The sequence below is a fragment of the Euphorbia lathyris genome, chromosome 2, assembly GCF_963576675.1.
Source record: "Euphorbia lathyris chromosome 2, ddEupLath1.1, whole genome shotgun sequence".
Classification (NCBI taxonomy): domain Eukaryota; kingdom Viridiplantae; phylum Streptophyta; class Magnoliopsida; order Malpighiales; family Euphorbiaceae; genus Euphorbia; species Euphorbia lathyris.
In genome coordinates, this window is record NC_088911.1 from 52,746,880 (window position 1) to 52,771,945 (window position 25,066).

Here is a 25,066-nt window from a genome sequence, read left to right on the forward strand (position 1 = left end):
AAACATTTCAATTCCATTAAGGCTCTTGGCTCGTGTTTTTCTTTTTCCGCCCCTGATAATGGCCATCGTGTTAAGTCTGCAGCGCGTCAGACACGAGACTTTGATGGCAAAGAAATGGATATCAGCAAAGTCTTTTATCAACATCACCAACTAGTTTTCTCTTTTCAGTTGTTGCAAATGTCTTTTCTTTAAGATCATACAACACTATAAACTTGAATCCAAGATCCCGAATTATCTTATTATCTCCTTCCTTCCAATATCCCTAAACCAGTTTATATCGAACAATAGCGACATTTATGGTGTAATAGAGAACAGTTTGTTCCATTTTCCACCTTTCTCCCTCGCATAAAAAATAGATTCCAATTACAATGTGTTCCAAGAGAAGAAACTCATACATAAACAGCCATCTAGAACATGTATATCAGTATGAGGCAATCAGCTTTTGTAAGGATATAATGGTTCAGACACTTCACATATCGTCTCTTTCTCCATACCAAATGCAAGAAGAGCATATTCACCTCTATTTGGTCTACACAACCAATACAAAGAGCCATCAGCAAAGTATCCAGAGTACGCAACTTTATCTCTTCTGTAAAGAAACTCCAGGCTCCTCCTCCTCCATGAATTTGAACTCAACCCGAAAATCCGAACTTGTGAATCATGAACATTGTTAAATGTCATTTCTAATCTTCTTATTGTTGTTCTAAGAGTTTGCTTGGATTGGATATGATATTATGTTGGATGTACAATTACCATGTTTTAGGTGTATATATGATTTCCTTGTCCTGAATATGTGTGTGGGGTTTTGAGAGGTAAATATGTTATCATTGTAACTATGTTTTCATTATTTTGCTACAATGATATGAATGGTTCGTATTCTCCTTTTATTCTAATAAATATGTGAATTCTTAGTGTTTGGGTTTTTGGTTGATTATAGTTTTCTATTGAGCATTGTTTTGTTTATTTCCTTCCCTTAATTGATTTCATATACTCCATTTTTAGTTTCTTTTACTACTCGTGTTAATGATATTTGGTCCATTGTTTTTTGCCAAAAGATACATGTGTTTTGTGTTTTTCATGTGTTCCGTTGTTGAGTTTATCTTTCATCCTATGTTAGTGATATTGTATGGTCCTCAACTATGATTATTTTACATGTGTATGTGTTTTGGTTTTTGTTGATGGAGGATTGTCAATTATTTGGGTTTTTCTTCTCATTTTATATTTAGTGAAGGAAGATAAAATTCTGGATTTCCTTTGCAATCCAAATTTCTTTGTTGATTATTCCTTTTTTTTGCGTTATTTACTAAAATTAACTTCCATCTTCCAAACAATTTTGATTTGATATTTTAGTCTTTAGATTCTTCTTTCATTCTCATTATTATGTTTAATTCTTTAATGTAGAATTACAAGGCCAAAGATATTCTACTTAAGGTTACTTGCTAAGGATTTTCCATATTGATATTCATCGAGCTAAAAATGATTTTGGCATGTCATACTATTCTATGGTTCTTAGGTAAGAAGCTTTATGATTGATTGATACTAATTAATTGATTTGGTTTTTCTTTTTCTCTAATTAATTTACAATAGGTTCTTTTTGAAGTCATGTTTCTTTCTACATCACTTCTAATTAATTTTAACACGACATTACTTTTTTAATCCATCATTGGATTTTTTTTTTCAACCTATTATAGAAATTCAGAGAAAATGAATGACAATGTGTGTTGTTAGGAAATTTGTTTTGCACTATCTTGTTGTACTTTTTGTACAATTGAAACTATTTTTTTTTATTGAGATAAGCAACTAATTAATTTACATCACACTAATGTTGTTCTTTTGGTTCTCATAGCCTTTTTTTCTTCCTTTAAAGATACGTTAAGTGATTTATAGATATTAGAAATAGTCATTTTATATTTCTACTATTTGTTCATAATTGGGAAAAGTTAATGCTTTTTGTACCACACAACCTTTGTTCAAACTACATGATAGGTCTGAAATTTACTTTTTTTTCTATGCATTTTCACATTCATATTCATGCATTTAGTTTACTTTATCAAATGTTTTGGAAAGATTTCACGTGGTTGTTTATGATTTGAGCAGAGATAGGGTAAACATGGATGAAAATTCACATTTAAAGAATATCAACATAAAACGAGCAAAAGACATGCAAATAAGGAGCAAAATAAGATAATACAAGAAAAGTACATGTCGCGATCGTGACCCCTATCGTGATTGTGACAGACACTTTTCCTGTACAAAATTAGTTTCTCATGTCACGAACGTGACACTCCTATTTCGTTTGTGATAGATATTTTTCAACAAATAGACATGGTTTTTCATCTGGGAATCACATCCTTTCGCCTGAATCAACATTTCTCTTTGCCATTAGCCACATCCGTTCATCATATCTTTATACAGGGATGTCTTGCAAGGGAAACAACTTTTCTACATCTATATAAAGAAGTTTCCTCCATCATTTCCACAATAGTTTGGATGGTTCAAATGGTTCACAAGTTCGAATCATCATATAGAGATGTAGATATATTTCAGAATCAGAGATACAACTATGAGTTTGAGATATTGAAGTATCTTACTTAGAGATTCAATCCAATGCACCGAAAGAAGTGAGGTCGAGAGATAAGCTTTCTCGAGATGCAAGAAGAATATACATAAGAGAAGACAACCCCGAGGCTTGACAAACCTTACAAGGATAAGTAAAAAGATTGACAAACCCTATAATGTTCTTTGTTACCGTCTTTTTTATGCATTCTTTACCTTCAATTCATGTTTAACATTATCAATACATTACCAGACATCAATCAATCAAATGCAAATTATTCTATGTTCGATGTTTTATTCTTTATTGCTTTATGTCTATTCTATGAAAATTCATACAAGCAAAACATAGGAATAGTTATCAGTTCATAAATCTAGAAGAGATTCAGTTTATGAGATGATAATCATGTTGTATATCTAAACTTGTTTTTTTAGTTTAAAAATCCTAATTCACTACGATAGGTCGAGGAGTTAGTATTATTAATCTAATTAAACTTAAGTTTCTTAATCCTAGATCGAGGGATTGGACTAAGAGTAATTCTCCAGTATGACTGCAGAAGATTGACAGTATTGATAATTGTTCATTCCGTTTAATTACTATCAACTTATATCTAGGCTATGCATGGAAATTAATCATAGGAGTAGTTTATATTAATTAACTAAGATAGATTAAAACAATTTAACCAAATTAATGATTTTCTATAAAACTCGAGAAAATGAATAAAGAAACAATATAAGTTAAGTGTCAATTGCGTTCTCTGTGGGATCGATATCTTTTATTATTTACGGACGCCTAACACTACACTTTACTCTAAATGGGAAAAAATGTTCACTCTTATATATACTCTTAAATGACCATCAATTTTTGTCAAACATACCATATCAGGTTTTGTAGAATTTTAGATGTTAGCCTAAATGGAAGGACATGATCTATTAAATTCCCTTCTAAACTTTTTTTCCTTTTTACTTCTTATTAGTATCTAATGTACATTATATATATATATATTTTTTTTACATTTGTATTTAGTTCTAGAATAAAAAAATGATGTTAACTCTTAGAACTTCTTTTTAATCTTTCATGTTGAAGTTTAAGCTATTCGCATTGACATTACAAATTAGAATATCATTTTTATTACCCTATTTAGTAAAATTTATAAGTTTTTGTGTGTATCAAAATATGGAATTGCATCATCTAAGATGCTTACATTTAGGAAATTGTTAATGATTAAGTGTTTTTTTTATAAATATTATTGAGTGTTCATATTTGGACTTGATTTTCTTTGTACCGTAAGATTTTACTTTACAAGAGAAAAAAAAACAAATTTACTATACATATATTTGTACTTATTATGGATAAAGAAATTAATATAAATTGTTCTTTTTCACAACAGGCTTATACACAACACTTTAAAAATATTACATATGGATTTTGTTTTCCAATTTTTTGCTAGCGATAACTAGAGGTAAGACTTCATTTGGAGATTTCCCTATTTCATGTTTGTGTTGCTTACCTCATTAGACGAGTCTTACTTTCGCTACATATGCTATCATTTCTGAAATAAAATAATAGATTATGAATAAACATGACTTGCCATTATATGCATTTTTTGTACTTCTTTATAAAATTAATTATTTGGGATATTAAACTGTAGTTTTTAATTTGTTTTATTTACTATAATTAGGAACTATGAGTGAAAGATTTATTGAAGTTGTACTATAAATAATACGAGATAAGATTACTTGGTATAATGTCCCTTTTAATTATTACATTCAATAATTTTTATTGGTTTCCAAAATGTTAAAGATAAGATAGTAGATATTCCAGACTATTAATTGCATGGTTCTGAAATAGGCATGTTCTAAATATTAGAATGATGTAACAATGTGGTCATTTTTGTGTTAGGCAACATTTCATGTTATAAACATTGTATATGTAATTATGTTTTTTTTTTTTTTGTATTTGTTTTAGTAACCGTGGAAACAATGGAACTCACTATTTATCTATTTCTATTTACTGTTTTTTCAAGTGGTTTTACTCAACATATCTCTTGATGATTTGCTAACCTAGGAGCTATTGAAACGAAACATGTCTCATTTCTCAATTTCGCCAGCCTTTTCATACCCATTTTCAAATGGAAGTAATTTTATTCGCACTTTCTATGATCATAGCAAACGAAGTTCGGAGTATGCTAGAAACAATGTTATATTGATAAATTTCTACTTCGTTGTGTCAATTTGTGTGTGCATTTAAATATCTTTGACAAGGATTACATTTATGACATTTTCTTTTATTAAATAAAAGGGAAAAGTACAAAAATAAATTTTATGGTTACACCTGTTTTCGATCGGCACCCTTGTGGTTTAAAAATTTACAAAATGGTACATTGGGGTTCATTCCGTTAGCAAACACATGCCAAACTTGACTAACGATGTTAAAAAGGTCAAAAGTCAAAGGAAAAAGAGTCAATTTTATACTTATATGTATTTATTTTATAAATTAACCCCCCTTTTTATCTAATTATCACAAATAAACCTTAAAATAAAAAAAAATCAATTATACCATCTTCTCTATCTCTCTTTGATTTCCTATTTTTCTTCTACTTTCTCTCTCTTCTCTCTATTAAATTTTCTCTCTAGAATCAATTACATAAGAGCAATGGATGTATTGTGTTCGGGTATACTGAAAACCAACTTCCTCCATTCAAGCTTCAAATTTGACAAATTCTACAATTTTAACCCCTAAAAGTATCTGGCACAATGTTGTTTAGCACATTGAGCTCCTTTGTCCTCATTATAGTATTTGCACCGGATAAAATTGTCTCCGTCTTTGGTTCAACTTCACCATCTTGATTTGGTGATCGAGTTGAATTTGTTGTTGAGCTCATTTCTTAAACTTGGAATGGGCAGCTAAAAATGAGGGATTGCTAACTTTTCTTGATCCAAATACAAATTTCTTTCCTTCTGTCTCTAGTGGTTCAGAGGCATACCTCTTACGTTTGGGTTGATCAGTTTGTTCACCTTCAACTTCTTCCTTATTAGGAAGCGAATTGGTTTCAATATGAGGCTCTACATTGGATTCCGTAGTTTGATTTGGTAAAGAATCTATGTCTATATAGAAGGCTCTTCAACATCAGATGCTATGATCTTTTCAAAACGGGGTTGCTCCAAATTATCTTCAGCTAAAGCAGAGGGTGGATGGGGTTCTTGAAACTGAAAATGTGAGATAAAGGAAGAAGATACGGATGGGGAATAGACTGAAAGAAAGGGACCAAAGAGGGTTCCGTAGCGATCAGCAGCGTTACCGTACGAGGTCATGAAGCGGAATCCTCTTTTCGACTCTGACTCTCCCACTCCAGTCGTTGCTTTTCTTTCTGTCCTTATCAGAGCTTATCAAATTCGTCAATATTGAAGCTTGAATGGAGAAAGTTGAGTTTTCGGTATACCCCAACACATACATTCATTGCTCTTATGTTGAATTGATTCTAGAGAGAGAAAGTAGAAGAAAAATAAGAAATTAAAGAGAGATAGAAAAGATGATGTAATTGATATTTATTTTTTATTTTGGGGTTTGTTTGTGATAATGAGATAATAAGGAGGATTAATTTATAAAATAAATAAATATAAGGATAAAATTAACTCTTTTCCCTTTGACTTTTTTAATACCGTTAGTCAATTTGGCTTGTGTTTGCTAATGGAATGAACCTTAAGGCACCATTTTATAAATTTTTAAACCACAAAGGTACTGATCGAAAATAGATGTAAGCATAAGATTTATTTTTGTACTTTTCCCTGAATTTTTTGTTTTTATATTTTGATAAAAACTAATGTTAAATAACGATTTTTTCAATTTCCCGGAGCAACGCAAAGGTTGCGTACAAGTGTATATATATATATATATATATATATATATATAAATTAGAGCTAAATTGATTCAATAAACTCAAACATATCCTACATAATTAGAAATTTGTTTGAAACATACTTAATTACTAGAAGTTGAGCAAATCATTGATCATTTGAGTTGATTATATGCATGAATGAAGGGAATAGAGGAAGTGAGGACCTCTTAATTTGAGAAGCATGGCTCTATGGATGAACTGCTCTCTACCCAATATTCTTACCTGCTTAATATATTCATCAAAACCCATCACTTCTCCCTCCAATCCCTTCTCCATTTCATACATCAAATCCTCTATTGCTCTATCTGCTGCAACGCATTCAATCACCATTTTGGATTCTTCATCTTCCCCTTCCAATCCCTCTTCTTCTAAATTTAATCCATTCACTTTCACCCAATTCATTACCAAATCACCTTCATCCCTCAATTTCATCACTCTATCCTTCAACCCTAACCTTTCCCTCTCAAGATCAATCATCAAACACCTTGTGATCGCATCTCGCTTCCTCAATTCTCCCTTCAACTCCGTTAACTCCTCCACTTCTTCCCCAATTTTTGCCTTCAACGCAAGAATGTCGTAGTGAAGCATCCCCGCGAGACGGTCAATCGCCTCCATCTTCGACACAAGGGACGGGTGAGTAAAATCGGAGTCAGCAGGCGAAGAAGAATTAGGGATAATCAGAGGATGATCATGGCGGAAAATCCTGACAAGATTATGAACAAGTTTAGTGAGATTACAGCGAGGAAATGTCCAAGTTTGAAGATAAGGGACGGAAGTAGAGCCGGAGAGGTCAACGAAGGGATGATCTTTGTGAATTGGAGATGTGGAATTTGGGGAAACGAATACTAGAGGAGGCATGTAAGGATAGTTTTCGTGGAGCCAAATGGTAAGAGGTATAGGCGGAGTATGAGTAGAGACACGGAGGTCGCCGGAGGTGTAAAGGAGGTTGACGGTGGTGCCATCGTTGTGGGTGAATTTATCGGTAGAAGGAGACAAGGTGGGATGGTCTTGTATAAGAGAAAGAAGGTGTTTTCTGATAAGCCATTTCTGTTTGGGTTGAGGGTATGAGAGTGCATAAGGGGAGGTGCAGCTAAGTGCAGTGTCTATGAATAGGATTGAAGATGATAATGCCATTCAAATCAAAGAGACAACTCCTCATTATTTTTTATAAAACCTTGATATTTATTTATATATAAAAATCTTATGAAGCTTCATAGTTATGGATTAAGATTTGATATGTGTATAAAATATATTAAACGTAAATAAGTAAGAAATTGTTTGCACCAAGACTAGACTAGGTTCATAAGTACCTAAGTAAAATCTTATGTCATTTTAGACAAACAATTAAAATATGATTTATCTAAATTAATACACTTATTAAATAAAAACATTGAAATTAAAGATACAATTTGAAAGCAAAAGATCTGGAATTCGATGTTGGATATAAGGATTACCTAATTAACTTCTTATACAATCTACATATATCTATGAAAAAAAAAAAAGTCAACTTCAAAACATTAAAATGAGAGTTACACATCAATAACCAAAATTTAAAAATGTATAAATTTTATTTATTTTATTTATATATTAGTTATTGAGAGGGAGAGTGATGCAGACATCTCCAACGCGAGACCTGAAGTGGAAGAGACAAAGATCGATGAGTTGTTGCGGAAGAGAGACGAGGCGGAGTTCAAACACCCCAAAGGGAAGAACTACACCCACACGCTCACTTGGCATGTGGAGTGACTCACACGCCATGTGAGGTTCGAGTGAGACGCCACCAGGGGCAGCGAGGCACCCACACGCCGTGTGGCACCCTCACTCGGCGTGTAGGTTGCCTTATTTACCAAGTTGAATGAGACGAGACAAGAGATGTCACATTCTTAATTACTTATATGTCATTATCTTATTTACTGTTTTTCCATTAGACTTATTATCATCTTTGCCCTTTGCACATCTATTCTCATACTACTCCTATCTTTAACCCTTCAAGTTGTAACCCTAGTGGAGATATTTTAGTATTTTTGCACACTTTTAGGGGAGATATATAGACCTCCTTATTTGTAATGAAACTTAACTTTTGATGAATTGAAATTATTAGCCTCCATTGGAGCAAAGGTATCAACCTTCTTTGGGATTAACTCCTTCAAGCTAGGCCTGAGAAAAAATTCTTTGTAGATTTAAGAACAAAACCTTCTAGTCCGATTTCGATCCATATCAGTTGGTATTAGAGCCGAGTCGTTTTCCTTCCTAGAGACTTCTTCTTGGCAATGGTTCAACCCCGTCCACCACAAGCAGCAATGAAATCCAATGACAAGAGATTTGAAGTCATGGAAACTTGCATGAAGAGATTTAGAGAAGCCCTCATGGAACAAAATGAAAGGCACAATGCAACTATGAGAGAGTTTGCTATCTCTCTTGAAGATCTCAAGCTTGAAATAAGAAATATCCATCCACCACCCGTCGGAGGTCCTCACCGGAGGCAAGAGGAGGTTATTAGACCTCAACCCCAATGGCACTCGATACCACCACCTTCTCCACAAGGGCGAAATCAAGCTCAGCCATTAATGGGATAAAGTAAGACGTCTTAATCCTGTTATTATTCATAATGTTGATAGTGATAATAATGGGGATGCATTTGATGATTTTGAGCCTAATGGAATTGCTAGAAATATGAGTATTAATAATGATGTTGGCCATGGGCGTATGAATCATGTTGGGGGAAACCCGTATGTGGAGGATAAGAGGCGGGTTTGGAGGTAATTATGATAGAGACAATGCCGTTAAATTAAAGATTCACTTGCCTTCTTTGGGGTGAACTTGATATTGAGGGGTTTCTTGATTGGTTATCGGAGGTTGAGAGGTTCTTTGAATATGCGGGAATACTAGATGAGAGGAAGGTTCGATTAGTGGCATATATCGGTTGAAAGATGGTGCCTCAGGTTGGTAGGACCATATTGGTGAAGAGAGAAGAAGGGGAGGAAGGGACCTGATAAGGTCTTGGTTATAGAGATAGGTTTCTACCTCCCGACTACGAACAATACATTTACTGTTACCGTGGATGTTCACAAGGGAGTAGGAGTGTCTTTCGGCAAGGGCAAACTTGTCGAAAATTGAAAGCCAAAAGGCCTCACGATACCTTAAAGGCTTGAGGTACAATATACAAGACAGAATTGGCACCCAAATGGTCATCTGGGTACAAGATGCTCGAAACTTAGTATTGAAGGTGGAGTCTTAATTGAGTGTAAGGAGTCGAGAGCACTCTAGAAGGATGGGTGAGGATGGTAACACTTCCACTCGGGAACACTTAGAGTCCCTCGATGATGGGGAGCAACTTGCAAGTGCTATTAGGACTAAAAGGGTCTAGTACCAGGAAGATGCCCGTTGGGAATGGAAAGCAAGTGAGGGGGGTTCCATCCCACTTCGGAACAACAACCCTTATGTCAAATTGCACCTTTCAAATGCTTTCAGTGCAATGAACCGGGCCATAGATCCAATGAATGCCCAAAATGAAGAAGTGCTAATATGGTAATAGGTGAAGGTGAAGAGGAAGATGATGATAGGGTGTATTGTGAACCCATTAATAATGGATCATCGGGGATGTTTAATCCATAGGATGAAATGTGAAGTGATTGTTGATAGGGGGAAGTCAAGAGAACATCCTTAGTAAAACCGCTTTGAGAAAATTTGGCTTGGTACCTGAACCACATCCGAAACTATATCGAGTTGGTTGGATCAAAGATGAGGAGAAGCTTAACGTCATTCATTGGTGTAAGGTTCCTATTTCCATTGGGGCTTACAAAGATGATGCTATGTGTGATGTGGTTGAGATGGATGTCTATCATTTGCTCCTAATTGAAAGAAATTTACAGAAACTTGATATTGAGTTTTGTGTTTTTGGGTTGATTTTTTCTTTTCAATTTGCAGTTCATTTTCCTTTTTATAGTTGCTGTTCAATTTGCAGTTCATTTTCCTTTTTATAGTTGCTGTCATTTTTCTATTTATAGCTGCTGTTATGGAAGTGTCTTGCTCCACTCTCAAAGAAACCTCTTCTCTACTTCACTCATTTGTTTTTGTAACCCTTGTGCAACTACCCATGTTTCAAGAATGCTCCTATAACTGTTCTTTCTTAATCCACGACCAACAAAACTTTTGTGAAATAACTCCCCACTATCCAATTCCATGTTAACTTGCGATGACCTTTAACTAACTAATTAATTAGGATTAATCAATTTAATTAACCATAATCACCTAATTATTAAAATTAATTAATTTAGTCAATTTAATTAATTGGGCCAAAAAAAATTTTTAATTACAAAACCAACCATAATTAATTATGGGTGAAACACTAATTTAAGCATCGAAGCGGATTTGCCGGACGCCGGCCCTTCTCTCACATGTTGTTATTTTGGTCTCATGTCAAGCAGGAAAAATCTAGAAAACTACCCACATAAAACGATATCAAAATTTAACAAATAGGTTTTTTTTAATTAATGAAAAAATCTTCCAGTGAAACAAAATTAAAATTAAAATATAATTTATAAATGATATAACACTCATTTGGCTCTTCAAGATTCCTGAACTAAGTAAAAATCAACAATTGAGTCCCGTTCTAAGCAAAAATCATTAATTGAAAAATTATTCGGTTGAACAGTTTCAGACCCTCTTCCCCAAACACATTTTGGCTAAGGGGGTGTTTGGTAGCTGCTTTTCGACCTCTTATTTGCTTTTCATTTTGAAAATGAGAGTTTAAGGTGTTTGGTTAGACACCTCCTGTTTGCCTTTTGTAGCCGAAAAATAGCTTTTTATAAAAGCAGGGAATCCCTGCTTTTTGGAACAGCAGCCTTTTCAAACAGGAAACAGCAAACCGTAACAGGAAACAGCAAAGAGCAACAGCAAACAGCAGGTAAAACAAACAGACCCTAAGTGCATGTCAAATAATCACAGTTTTTTTTTAAAAATATGATAGAGACTCAATTGATGATTTTTGCTTAATGTAAACCTAATTGATGATTTTAATAGTTTAAAATCTTAATTGATTTTGAAGTTATAATTTTTTTTTTGGTAGGAAAAAGAAAGGAAAAAACAAACAAAAAACCAAAAAGAGACTTATCCCGAGTTTAGCCTAGAGAAACTAACCCCATCACATCATCCAAAAGGAGAGAAGAGAGGAAAGTAGGAGGAGAATTTTGAAGTTATAATTTAGTTAAATGAATGTTATACCATGGAAATATAAAAAAATATTAGTATATTTCACTCAACTTCAGAAAATTTAAATTATTTACTCCAATTTCCAATTTAACGTGGTATTGTGCCAGACAAATTAACCACATGTTACATAACATGATCTTATCCATAGTTTAATTTTTTTTTTAAATATCATGTATCATTCTATTATATTAAAAAGTAGAGATACAATACAGAAATTAAGAACAATAAAACCTTCAACACATATAAGTTACAACCAGAACAAGATCATAAAGGAAGAAAAAAGACTACAACGAGAAATAAAACGACTACAAAGAACAATAAAAGCTATAATAGGTACAAATATAATAAAAATAGAAATTATATTATTCTCACAAGTCAAATCCAGTTGAATACAATTTGGTCATTCACGGTTAGATCTTGACTGATTAAAATCTTAGGGTGGAGATTCAAAGTATCCTAAGGTTTAAATTTAGTCAGACTAAATTTAACGGTGAATGATCAATTTCAATTTGATCATTAGGGGCAATGTGAAGATTTCTACTATAATATACTATTAAAAGTAAAAAGTAGCTAAAAGCTGGAAGGCGAAAGTGACTAGTGTAGGTAGCAACCAGTTGACTGCTAACGAACCTTTTTTTTTTAATTATAAGAGCAGTCTAATGCATAATGCATGTGGTTTAGTTGTAATTTTCTTTATTGTAGTTGTAACCTACCATTATTGCAATTGTTTTTTTTTTTCGATTTGTAACAAAAAAGAGTTACAAACTTTACTTTACAGAAAAAAGAAAATTTTGTAAGAGAATGCATTTCATGGGAGGTACTAGATGAGGCGCTTTTGGCACCGCATGCAGACTCAAAAATGTTGCTTTTTACTTTATGAAAAATTATATTTTTAATCCATACTCATTAATTAAACTTTTTTTTTAACTCCAACAAATTTTGAAATAACAACTCACTCTAATGGGATATTACTTTTAGTCTCTAATGTATCATACGTGGCAATTAAAAACTCACAAACTTTATAATTTAGCACTAGAGGTGCTCTAATGTCATCAAAATGTCCATGCTTTGATGCTTTACAGTTTCTTGGCAAAAAGCATAATTAAGTCCTTTTTGTCTCAATTATTTTTTATATTGAGCTCTTGATCATTGGTTTTGTTATGGATCATACCCATATTTAACTTTTCCATCGAATTTAGGCTGCATACATCGTTAAGACGATTTGACTTGCTGACATTGACAAATAAAAATAAGAATTTCTTAACTATGAGAGATAAAAATTAAAAAGTAATAAGAAATTATAGAAATTAATTTCAAGTAGATTCTTCCAAACTCGATCTTCTCCTTTCTAATTTTACGATTTTCAACATCAGAATCGCCAAGTTGATTTTCTCTCCTTACACCAAAAACCATTTCCAACAGGTTCTTCCAAACTTGATTTCCAGCTTAGAAAAACCTACTAGAAATCGATTTATGTAATTTATTTTTACTTTTTACTCTCTCTTGGTCAATAAACTTATTTTTTTTTATTTGACCATATGGAAGTAAAAACTTCCATGTCAGCAAACAGAATCCTTTACGACGACCGTCATCAAAACTCAACGGAAAAGTTAAATAAAGGTATAATATATGAATCAATAATCAAAGTCTCAATGTGAGAAAACAATTGATCAAAAACTTGTCTTAAGTTCCGGGTTTTTTGACTAGTTTCTTATACCAATAAAGAACCCGCCACATATTGGTGTTTGAATTACTCCCTCCGTTTTATATTACATATCGTTTTAGAAAATTGCATAGAAATTAAGGATATTAGAAAAAAAAAACGTTGTTGCCCATTATTTATTGATTCGACTATTTATTTATTCTATAATAAGTCAATTATTTTAATTAATTTTTATAAACTCACGTTTTATAGCAGAAAAAAAGATGACTTAACGTGTATTGATCATATAAAATGACATGTATAATGAAATAAAAAAGAGTCGCTAAAAAGACACAATATGAAACGGAGGTAGTATTAAAAAATGACGTTTAGGGGTAATACCGGTAATTAAATTAAAGGCCTAATACACAAATAACCCCTTCAACTTGTCCAAATGTTACAACTGCCCCATTCAACTTTCAATTGTAACAACTTACCCCTTAAACTTGTCCAATTGTAAAACATAACCCCAAATTGAGAATTTTTTTACCCCATATTTGAAGCAACCGTAAAAAAATTTCTTCGGATTTGTATCACGCCAAAGATCTGATTAATATACTACACGAGCGTTACAGATTTTGTATTTCACGTGTTTCTTCAATTGCAGTCCATGTTAGCAATTTGGGGTTGTGTTTTACAATTAGACAAGTTTAAGGGGTAAGTTGTTACAATTGGACAAGTTTGAAGGGTAAGTTGTTACAATTGAAAGTTGAAGGGGGCAGTTGCAACATTTGTACAAGTTCAGAGGTTATTTGTGTATTAGGCCTAAATTAAACAAGCAAGCTACTTCACACTAGACAGTATCAACATCCAAATGACAAACTTTGTTTCAAATTACAAAGGCAGAAAGCATATTTAAGCCCCTGAACTTTATCTGTTTTAAGGATCAAGCCCCTGATCAATTATTTTTCCACATTGAGTCCATGAACATTGATTTTGTTATGGTTTTGGCCCTTATTTAACTTTTTTGTCGAGTTTAGGAGATGAGAAGATCGATTTGGCAATTCTAATGTTGAAAATCACAAAATGGGAGAGAAGAAAATCGAGTTTGGAAGAATATACTGAAAATTAATTTCTATAATTTCGTTTTGATTTTTAATTTTTATCTCTCCTAGTCAAAGAAATCTTTTTTTTTATTTGTCCATGTCAACAAGCCGAATCGCCCTAACGACGTATGCAGTCCAAACTCGACAGAAAAGTTAAATAAGGACCAAATCCATAACAAAATCAATGATCGGAGGTTCAATGTGGAAAAATAATTGATCAGGGGCTTGATCCTTAAAACTGGTAAAGTTCAGGGGCTTAAATATGCTTTTTGCCAATTACAAATAATTCATCAATTCTATGATATTTTTACTGAAGCATTCGGTTCCTGTCACCACCAAGATCCACAGCTAGGTGCCTAGGTTCGATTTTCTCTCTGTTTATATGCTTCTAGAGGTTTCATAATCTTCTTGTCTTTTGATTTTGTAATTTCTATCCTAGGGTTTCTGTTTCTCTGCATTTGGGATTGTTGAACTTATAATCATGAGATGAAGAGCAAAACTAAGCTCTGTTCTGAAAATTGGCATGAGTTGTGTATTTTTCTTTAGATAAGTCTGTCGTAATTTGGAGGGGAAGTGTGAAAAGGTCAACATGTTTTATCAGTACCGTTATACTGAGTTGTATTATTGGGGAATTGGTTGTTCCAAGCATTTGATTAAGTTAAAGTCCTGTTTTAGTTTCTTCTTTAATTTATGATTATAGGATTTGTTTTATGTTCACTCATGCTAAATCAACTTTTAGTATGAAACTGGATCAAGTTTCTGAACGGAATTTTGGCACATTAGAGTTTCAAATATTTGTCGTGGATTTATATTAGTTTGAGTTGGTTCTAGAGATAAAATTGAAGTCACCCTTAAAGAGGGTTTTGCATATATAAACATTCTTGTGATTAAGAATCCTCTTTCCAGCAAATACCATATATCACTGGATGACATTATAAGTTATAACCTGCTCAGTATCATTAAGCCAAAGATCATGGGTAGAATTATCATTGATGGAAATGAATCTCTTGATTGACATGATGTTAGTGATTACTGAGTGCTAATTATTTTTGCTTTATAAACCCTGCTTTCATCAGTCTCTGTGCAATAATTGTGACAGTTAACATTTTGTGAAGTTTCTGTTCCTGTTTCATTTTTTCTTTCAATGTTACAAATCGTATTTTGGTATGCTGCACTTGGATCATATGCTTGTGTTTCTTTGATGTTTTGAACGGTGTTGTACCCTCTAATGCTCTTTATGTCTTCATATTTTAGTTTTCATAATTTCTATTCCAAGATCTTGTCTCCTGAGTATTTTCTTTATGCTTGGGTGCAGTTGAGGAGTTGATTGGTCATCTTCTTTAGAATTGAGATTGCTTTTACAAGATGCTTGTCTCTGCTCTTCTAACCTCATTGGGAATAAATTCTGGTCTATGTGTTCTATTCTTTGTACTATACTCCATACTTAAGAAGCAACCCAGTAACTATGAAGTTTATATACTGCGGTTGCTTGCTGAAGGGAGCTCTAAACGGAGAAGTCGATTTAACCTAGAAAGGCTAATTCCTTCTACTGGTTAGGTTACAAGAGCATGGAAGCTGTCCGAAGAGGAATTATTGTCATCCTCTGACTTGGATGCTGTCGTTTTCATGCGAATAATTACTTTCAGGTAATGAAGTCTTTGGAGAAGTATTCCTTCAATAAACAGGGACAAATTCCAGACTGACAGTTACTCCTTTTTCTTTAGACGAGAGAGCAACTTTATCAGTACAGATAATGGATATTTTTACTATCAAAATGTGATGTTTCTATATCATTTTTGTTAGAATTAGGAAAAGACTTCATTTGGTTGCATTCACCAGCTTTTTTTTCCACCAAAATTTTCATCAACCTGTTTAACCCAACTCTTTTGCTTTCTACTTGGGCATGAACATATGGAAGTAGTTACATGATGAGCAACTGAGACATAATATATTCCCAGCTATCTTCTAAGAATTTTTGTTCTTGATAACAATTTTTTTCATTATTTTCCATGTAGGGAATCATAAGTGTTTATCATGATATAAATACATTGTGAACATTATGCATTTTGTGCATCTGTTTAACCCACTTTGTCAATTGCCATTTGTGACAGCATAAGTGGCTATCATAATTTTCATATGCCATTCTTGCATTTGTTTGTGGTTTCATCTGAGCTTAATACATGATTCCTTTTATTTTAATACTGCAGTTTGAAAGTGTTCACGTTCGCTGCGGTAATAGGAATCTTTGTTCTCCTTCCAGTGAATTGTTCAGGAACTCAAGCAATTGACTTTGCAGATCTGTCAAATAATTCTTTGGATGTTTTTTCCATTTCAAATGTAAAAAGTGGCACGTCAAGGTAATCTCCACTTCATAATTGTATTTTAAAGTCACATGGGATTTGGTATTGATTTGCTTCAGAATGGTGAATGGTGCCGAGAGTGCTATTTATTGACAAGAATTTTTATGTTGGCAGCTTATGGATTCATTTCGCTGCCGTGTACATTGTCACTATATTTTTGTGCTGTCTACTTATTATGTAAGTAAGAAACTGTATGCAAGTAATATCTTATTATATATATACTTCTCAGCAGGATTTGAATGTGGCTTCTTTTTCCTCATATGAATGAAAATCAACCTTTTATATGATCGTGTTAAATGAAATTTTAGTTTGGTTGTTGATTTTCTTTTTGTTGGGAAAAGGAAACTAGATGTTGGAATAAAATTATTTACTTCTAAAAACAAGTGGTATTTGTAGAGACAATGCTATATTGCTCGTTCTAATGATATTCAATTCTGCAGGAATTTAAAGTAAATATATATCTTCAAAAAGGATTGCTTATTTTTCATCATCCAAACCTCAGCCACGTCAGTTCACCATCTTAGTTCGTGGTATCCCTGCTTCGGGTGGCAGTACTGTCAGTGAAGGTGTTGAGAGCTTCTTCTCAGAGTATCATCCTACTACGTGTCTCTCCCACATGGTGATTCGCAGGACTAACAAATTTTGGAGTCTCATAGTAGGTCGAATCTTTTTCATCTGATTCTTAAGGTTATTACATGATTTTGTTTTCTTCATGACACTGTTTTATGAATTTAAATGTTATATATATGTATGATGTGCACGGGCTTTCCTGTGTGGCAATGGTGGTTGGATGCTTTTTAATCTGCTGAAGAGTGTGCAGCATTTGTAGAAGTAGAGTTTGTGAAACTGTAAGGCTAATTTAGAAACTACTAGGCGAAGGACACTAGGAAAGTAGGTACAGAGTATCATCATCATCAGAGAAAGTAATTGCTTAATTCTCATTGATGTCTGTAGTAGTTCTTATTGTGTGGCAAGATGAAATATACATATATGGTAGACATATATAGGTGATAATTAGATAAAGGAGAGACATCAAGTACAAAATCTATAAACAGTTACCACTAACTTCCTAACACCAGTTAATTATTGTCAAAGAACCATTCAACCCAAAAGCTTAAGCTATAGGTAATATTCCAGTTGTAGTTTTATCATCTCTAACATACTACGCATGTAATGCCTCTTTGGCTCGAGGCATGTGCAAGAACAGACCCACTTTACCTTGTGCTGAAATTTAATCATCTGATACCATACCAAATAACAATTCAACTTAAAAGCTTAAGTTTATAGGTAAGCTTACAAGAATAGTTTTTATTAGCTCTAAGAACTACTTATTTTAACAGGTTGACAGTCTGAAAATAATAGACTAAAATATTTATATAATGCATTAATTCACAGAATAGTTAATCTCAAAACAGTAATGTAGTGTGTGAAGAAGAGAGTTTAGAGAGACAATTCAGACATTCTTCTCACTTTATTATCTCAAGGAACAATCCTCTAACATATTTCAAGATATCTCTGTCAGTTTGAATTGATTGAGATAAATACCCATTTCTTTTATTGTTCATCTTGTATAGGTCTATGGATTTTGTTCCCTTTTGGCTCCTGTTGTGTTGTGTTGTGTCTATTATGTGTATGATATACCCAATTTATCTTCATGTTTTGCTTCTAAGTTTTTTTTGTTGCATTTGATAATTAAATTTTAATTTAAAAGATCACCGTAGTTTAGCATTTGGAAGATTAGAAAAAGAGGAACATAATTAGCTGAATTTTACTAATTAGCTGGTGAATGATGTGTCTATGAGTTGAATACTAGATGTCTAGTTGAATTGCATTTTGGGGGATTTCATCATTGAGTCAGTGAACGTGAAAATTACCAACTGAGAAGGAGATTAGAGAAGATAAGGGTTTTCCTTAGCAATAGTTTCTAGTGGGAAAGGGCTTTCTCTGTATCCTTCTGCTGATCTTGTCTCTTCTTCAAGTGATGTTGAAGCAGGTTGGTTGTCCTTTCCATTGCGACAGGATTGAATCAGCCGAACCGCTTTCAAGCCTCCTTTTCTCGAATTGGTCCACATGGCAATTGTAATTTATGTAAACATCTGTTTCTTGTAAAGTATACGAGTTCATAATTTCTTTCTTGTGAAAGGTAGGGAATTATATACATCACCTGCTGGTATGTGCTTCGATTAAACCAACAAAGCATAGTTCAGGAATATGACTGAATTTTTTTAATTACCTAAGTTTTTTATGCACTTTTCATAGTAGCCAAAGTACCTGTAAGTTTCTTTCCTTTTCCTTGTGTACCTTGACCAGTCTGGTTGTATTGGAGAGTCTATTAGAGGAAGAAGGGTGAGACACTTGACTTGGGGGGTATTGGTGATCAGAGAGGAACAGGGGGTGACAATAGGACAATAAGAGAATTAGGAACATGGGCATCGCACAATATAAAATCTAACTACACTTTTCTGGGCCAAAAATGAAAATTTCAATCCCATTTTATACCTTTCTGAGTCAAATTTTCCTAGGAAGCACCGACAGGGTACTCGTACAGGTGCGGAAAACGGCATTTTGAAAAAATATGAGACACAGGTATGGCAGGGACACGCCAAATTTATATATATATCATAAATAACATTCATTAGCCATTATATACCTAAATAATAATAAGTCATTAAGTCATCAAAAATAAAAATAAAAATACTTCAAACTATTTAAACTGGGAAAAAAGGGGCAGCTGGCTGCTATATTCTTTTCATTATATTTTGATTTCTTTTTTTTTATTAGGGTTTTATTTTATTTTAGTATATATCAACCCCTCTAATTTGCAAAATATTTTAAAAAGTACCCCTATATTCTACTTAATTAACTTAGAATCCGTGTCAGCAAAGTGTCCCAGAAGTGTCCCCAAAGTGTTCCAGAAGTGTCCCCATTAAAAAAGAAAAGAAAAGAGGGGACACTTATTTTGGAGTGTCGGGTGCGTGTCCCCGAAGTGTCGTACCGTACGTTAACCTCCTAGAAGTGTCGGTGCTTCCTAAGCCAAATCTATCTGCCTAGTAGGGGTGGTTCCGGAGGCCGGGGGGGCAGGGCTCCTCCAGCTATATGATGAAAGAATTGGGGCTTGTCCATGGGTATTAAATTTGTTAGGGTATCAAAAGGGTGCATATTTTCTTTTTCTATTGTAAGTAGCTGCTATTCTATCAATTGTAGCATTTACAACTCATACCTGTTGTTCTTCCTTGCTTATGATATTCTTGTGTATGGTGTGTGTTCTTTATCATTGTACTCTGTGGAAGTGATTTATGATATTGATGAAAGGATGTTTGGAAATAATTTTCCAACTTCAAATTACTAGACAATGCCTTGTATTAACTAGATGAATGAACTAGTGAAAACCTTCATTTATACTATTAAAATAATGTTATTTGGTGTTTTTACTTAAATTGAATGGATGTGAAACAAGATGAAAGTATTTTCATGTGTGGAATGCCATGTTTTTAGAGATAAAAAATGAAATGAATGGTGAAATATCGGTGCATGGAAAATCACATATTTTAATTCCCTGAACTTTATGTGTTTGTGCTATGTGCTATTGAGCCTCTCAACTTTAGCCTTGTTCTATTAAGCCCCTAAACTTTTTGTGTTTGTGCTAATGAATAAAAGTCTTACTCTACTATCAAAAAAATAAGTCTTACTCTTAGAGACGAGAGACAAAAGTACTGTTATATTAGTGTATTTTTAAAGTACTTTCAAGAATCATTATCTACTTTTTTGTCATTGCATTATTTGTCTATATCTTTGCATTTTTATTTTTGCTCTCATTTGTAATTACCATTCTTGAGATGGATGTGTGGTCATATGAGAAAGGATCGGGTGAGTAATGAAATAATTAGGACAAAAGTAGGGGTCACATCTATTGAGAATAAAATGAGAGAAAACCGACTAAGGTGGTTTGGCCATGTGAGACGTAGAGCGCTTGATGCGCCGGTTAGGAGAACCGAAGAGTGGCAAAGGGATGTAGTGGTGAGGGGTAGGGGAAGACCTAAGCAAACTTGGAGGAGGGTGATCGAGAGTGATATGAGTTTACTGGGAATTGAGGAAAATATGGTAGTGGATAGGACGGAGTGGAGGGAGCGAATTTGTGTCGCTGACACGACTTGATTTCACGGTTTTATATGATGGTTCATGTTAGCCGACCCCGAATCATTTCGGGACTAAGGCTTTGTTGTTGTTGTTGTTTGTAATTACCATTCTGCATATGTGATGTTAAAATAAATAACGTTGCTTATGCTTCTAATTCAAGACTCATGATTACATTCTTTTAGACTCACTTCAAGTTTAGGTTTCAATTTCCATATAAACATTGAATTTCTTTTCTGAAATATAGACATATATTAGTGCTTCCTTGAGCATTGTGAACGTTTCACATGCAAAATGTGTGTAAGTTTACTGTTTCTGAAACAACTTTTGGAGCTTCTCTTTATTTAATGCAAACAACTTTTGTTTGCTTCTCCTTTCTGGTTCTACTTGTCGTTTTCCTTTCCGCCTTTTAATACCACCTTGTTCTCTCCACTCTACTTCTCAACCTTCTTTCGGCCTTTTTGTTAACAATCTGATCTCTTTGTTCAGATTCTTTTACTTCTCTTCTCATTCATTACCAATGGAGGCAACTAAGTTCAGTGTTATTTTTCCTTCTACTGCAAGCATCAATAAAACAAGTTTTCCTATGCGCAATTTGAGCTTTGTTCACGACTGTCAAAAGAGAACTCAGTATCTCCAATTAAAATCTAAATCTCATGGATACTGTTACCTTTCAGCCTCACCGTCTTTCCCTGTTAGGTAACAAAACGGGCATGCACTTCAAGTACATGTCTTTCTCATCTATTCATAATTCATTTGTTTCCTTATTTGATTTTGAGATGAAAACAAGTAAACCTACTAGTTTTTATTAACTTCGCAGACAATTTTTAGCCTTGTGCATTTGAAGTGAGTACCTCAACTGAACTCTCTCTTTTTTCCCTTTATTTTTGTTTTAAGTGTAACAGGGAAAACATAAAAAGAAAGGAAAAAAAAAAAGGATATCGTAGCAGATAATACAAGTTTTACAACACCATTAACAATTATGGTTTGAACCTTAGAATTGTACAGGCTTTCCTCTTCAATAAATTTTCTCTCATCATAAAAAAGAATGAAATTAACACATCTTCTTACTAGTGTGTTAATTATTTTTATCTGATGATTATTTTTATCAGAATTTGAATCTATCTTCAGTAATCAAAGTTCACTTTTTTTTTTAATGAAAATTCAATAAATTTTGGTCATTGACAATGACTAATTGCTATAACTATATATACATATTATTCCAAATATAGATATTTGACTTGTTGAAAAACCTTTGCCTGATCATACTTAACTAGTTTTGAATATTTGATCCTTATTCATCAATGAGGTGAACAATTAAATGTGCATAATTCTATTGTGTGGCTTTTGACTTTCAGGCATTGTTTGGCTAACTTTTAACCTTTTGTATCTTTTACATGTAGATGTTCCAAGAATCAGGTGGCTGATTTTCAGGGCTTGAGCCTTGAAGATATAAGGCACTCATTGATTCTGCAAGAGGATTGCATAATACGTAACCTTTTGATGAGAGCTAAGTACTCCTATAATGAAGACACATATGATGCTGATGTGTTCTCCATGGACGGTTTTAATGGCTCTTTATTAGAGTTCATTGTGAGAGAAACAGAAAATTTACATGCAAAGGTAACTCTTCTATAACAGAAAATTGTGGACTATCAATTTTGTAAAGATGCCTGATCTCTCTTTCTTTTCAAATTAGATGGGTCGTTATGGGAATCCAGAGGAACACCCTTTTTTCCCTGAACATTTACCTGATATAATGATTCCCGCCTTGCAGAACCAACAGGTGAGGATGCTATACAGCTATACAGCTAAACAGTTGCAGCAAGCATCTGCTTGACCTTGTTTCTTTAATAAATTCATGTACTTACAGTAGTTTATGGGATGAATTGAAATTCTTTTAGAGGAAGTTATCATGCCTATGACTCTAGTTGTCATTAATGAAATTGTAACTCGACTAAGAATTACCTATCTCTTTTAGGTGGGTGTCCTCTGTTCTTGCAATATAGTTTCTTAAGATGCATGCAGTGATAACTAGGCACCAATTATATTAAACGCAACAACCTCTACATGGTATAATAAATAGGTACTAATTTTGCAACAAATTTTTTTTTTCTAGATTTCTGTGAATGGAAACTTCAATCAGCACATTAGAATTGACGATGGTGGTTAAAACCTCAAGATGTTTCAAATCCAATGAGAATCACATATAATCTAACCGCTTGAGAAATTGTTTTGTATTCTAAAAAACCATACACTGTAAGAGTACTGTACTATTAAAATATCATTGTAAATATGCCCTTGAGTACCTTTACAGTATGTTTGAATGATGGGTTTGGAGGGGTTAATAAGGAAAGACTAGAAAAAGAAAAACCTTTTTTGGAAGAAAGATTATTAGAGTGTTAAGGATTTATAAGGGTTAAAATCCAACCCATTTTTTGTTTGAGACTCCAAATTGGGGTGTTGGGTAGGGTTTAAATCTTCCCTCAAAATATTTTCCTTCTAATGACCCCCCTCCTTCACCTTATCCAAACAGACTGTTAATTGCTTAGTTCAGACAGCAGGATCAATTGTTATGCTGGATAAGTAATCTGTCTCTCTCTCTCTCTACTAACACAAAAACCAGGTCCTCCTGCATCCATGTGCTGGTTCAATAAGTATCAATTCGAAGATTTGGGATGCATATTTCAAAAATCTCCTTCCAGGATTGGTCAAACGGGGAAATGATGGTAACTGTGGATCTGCTGCTGTTCAGGACACATTATGCTTGCAGGTATATACTAAATTAGAGTGATATGCTTGCTATTATCATGTGTTGGAATGACCAAATCTTGTGAATGCTCAAGAGCATTGCTTTATGTTTTATTTGAAGTGAAATTGGTATTTATCTTGCAAAGGCAACATTTTATGGGTATTCTTGTCTCAATCCTTATTATTTCCAATTTTAAGCCATTCACGATGCTCCTTAACTCGGGTAACGAATGGTATGCTATGATAGTATAATGAACTCTTGAGTATGATTTGCTGAAACTTTGCATTTGCTTCGGCAATTACTGCAGGCGCTGTCTAGGAGAATCCATTATGGAAAATTTGTTGCTGAGGCTAAGTTTCAAGAATCCCCTAGTGACTATGAGGCTGCTATCGCGCTGCAAGTAAGTTGAGTTTAGAATACATAGTTTCTCGCTTTCAGCTTTCACTTGTTATAAAAGCTCTGACGTTGCCATGCTTTGGGTGTTGGTTGTTAAAGGACAGGGAAAAGCTGATGAAATTGTTGACCTATGAAGCAGTGGAGGAAACGGTAAAAAAGAGGGTAGAGATAAAAGCAAGAAGATATGGGTTAAATGTGACAATAAAACCTGAGGAAGATGAAGAAAAGGCCTTGTACAAAGTGGATCCAGGTTTGGTGGTGGATCTATATAGTAACTTTATCATGCCTCTCACCAAGGAAGTTCAAGTTCATTATTTGTTGAGAAGGCTTGATTAACGTTGAGTTCTATCCATATGTCATATTTCTTTCTAGCTTTTGTTCTTTTGTAACGACTTTATCTATCCCAATGAAGCAGTTTGCATATTGATGATGGGTTATTTTCAGCATTCATATCATGTCAAGGCTTTGTTTGAAAATTCTTTAATTTGTCCCACAATGTTCTTATGGGCTTTACATTAATAGATGTGTGATTATGAAGCATTTCAGCTAAAAACAGGGGCAGAGACAGGGGTGCCTTGGGCTCCGGCCTCCCTAGTCACCGGAATCAGCAAACCAAAGGTGGTTCCAATCTTCTGTCTCTAGAACTTTGGGGTTAGGGGTGCAAGATAGTGTAGAAAAGAAAATTATATATGTAATATTAATTCTCCAACTTAATAATAATTATGTATTTGTCACTGGCTAAAAATGATTAAAAAATATTTTCATATTACAACTTTTGTACCATTAGAGGCGCTAATTTTATTGGCTTTACCACTAAGTGTACACGGGAAGTAGCGGTAAAAATGATATGTTAGTTCAATCAAAAAAAAAAAATGATATGTTAGTTTTATGTAAATATAGGGGAATTTATTTGTTTTCATAAAATATGATGAGGCTTTTTAAGATTAGATAAGTAATTAATTATTTGCTCCATTAATATAAATAAATAGTATATTGGCAAAAGTATAAAAATA

At 33.5% G+C, this 25,066-nt stretch overlaps 3 protein-coding genes across 5 annotated transcripts; 2 read left to right on the forward strand and 1 right to left on the reverse strand.

Annotated features, from left to right (window-relative positions):
- Nucleotides 1-6,409: 6,409 nt before the first annotated feature.
- On the reverse strand, nucleotides 6,410-7,636 carry LOC136220440 (protein ELC). Its single transcript, XM_066008260.1, has one exon. It carries the CDS (start codon nucleotides 7,584-7,586, stop codon nucleotides 6,579-6,581), a length of 1,008 nt encoding a protein of 335 aa, XP_065864332.1. The 5' UTR covers nucleotides 7,587-7,636; the 3' UTR covers nucleotides 6,410-6,578.
- Nucleotides 7,637-14,720: 7,084 nt separating this feature from the next.
- Nucleotides 14,721-17,426, forward strand: LOC136218212 (CSC1-like protein At1g69450). Its single transcript, XM_066004977.1, has 5 exons — nucleotides 14,721-14,771; nucleotides 15,727-16,057; nucleotides 16,619-16,768; nucleotides 16,886-16,948; nucleotides 17,212-17,426. The coding sequence occupies exons 2-5, from the start codon at nucleotides 16,038-16,040 to the stop codon at nucleotides 17,222-17,224; spliced, it is 246 nt and encodes an 81-aa protein (XP_065861049.1). The 5' UTR covers nucleotides 14,721-14,771; nucleotides 15,727-16,037; the 3' UTR covers nucleotides 17,225-17,426.
- Nucleotides 17,427-20,845: 3,419 nt separating this feature from the next.
- LOC136218210 (chorismate mutase 3, chloroplastic-like) lies at nucleotides 20,846-24,490 on the forward strand. 3 transcript variants are annotated; one of them, XM_066004976.1, is made up of 6 exons: nucleotides 20,856-21,604; nucleotides 22,309-22,528; nucleotides 22,605-22,691; nucleotides 23,532-23,678; nucleotides 23,965-24,057; nucleotides 24,158-24,338. In XM_066004976.1, the coding sequence occupies exons 1-6, from the start codon at nucleotides 21,426-21,428 to the stop codon at nucleotides 24,185-24,187; spliced, it is 756 nt and encodes a 251-aa protein (XP_065861048.1). In that variant the 5' UTR covers nucleotides 20,856-21,425; the 3' UTR covers nucleotides 24,188-24,338. The 3 variants fall into 3 exon arrangements, with proteins under 3 accessions (XP_065861047.1, XP_065861048.1, XP_065861046.1); XM_066004974.1 differs by having other exon boundaries at nucleotides 20,866-21,604; nucleotides 24,153-24,490; XM_066004975.1 differs by lacking the exon at nucleotides 22,605-22,691 and having other exon boundaries at nucleotides 20,846-21,604; nucleotides 24,153-24,490.
- Nucleotides 24,491-25,066: the final 576 nt, after the last annotated feature.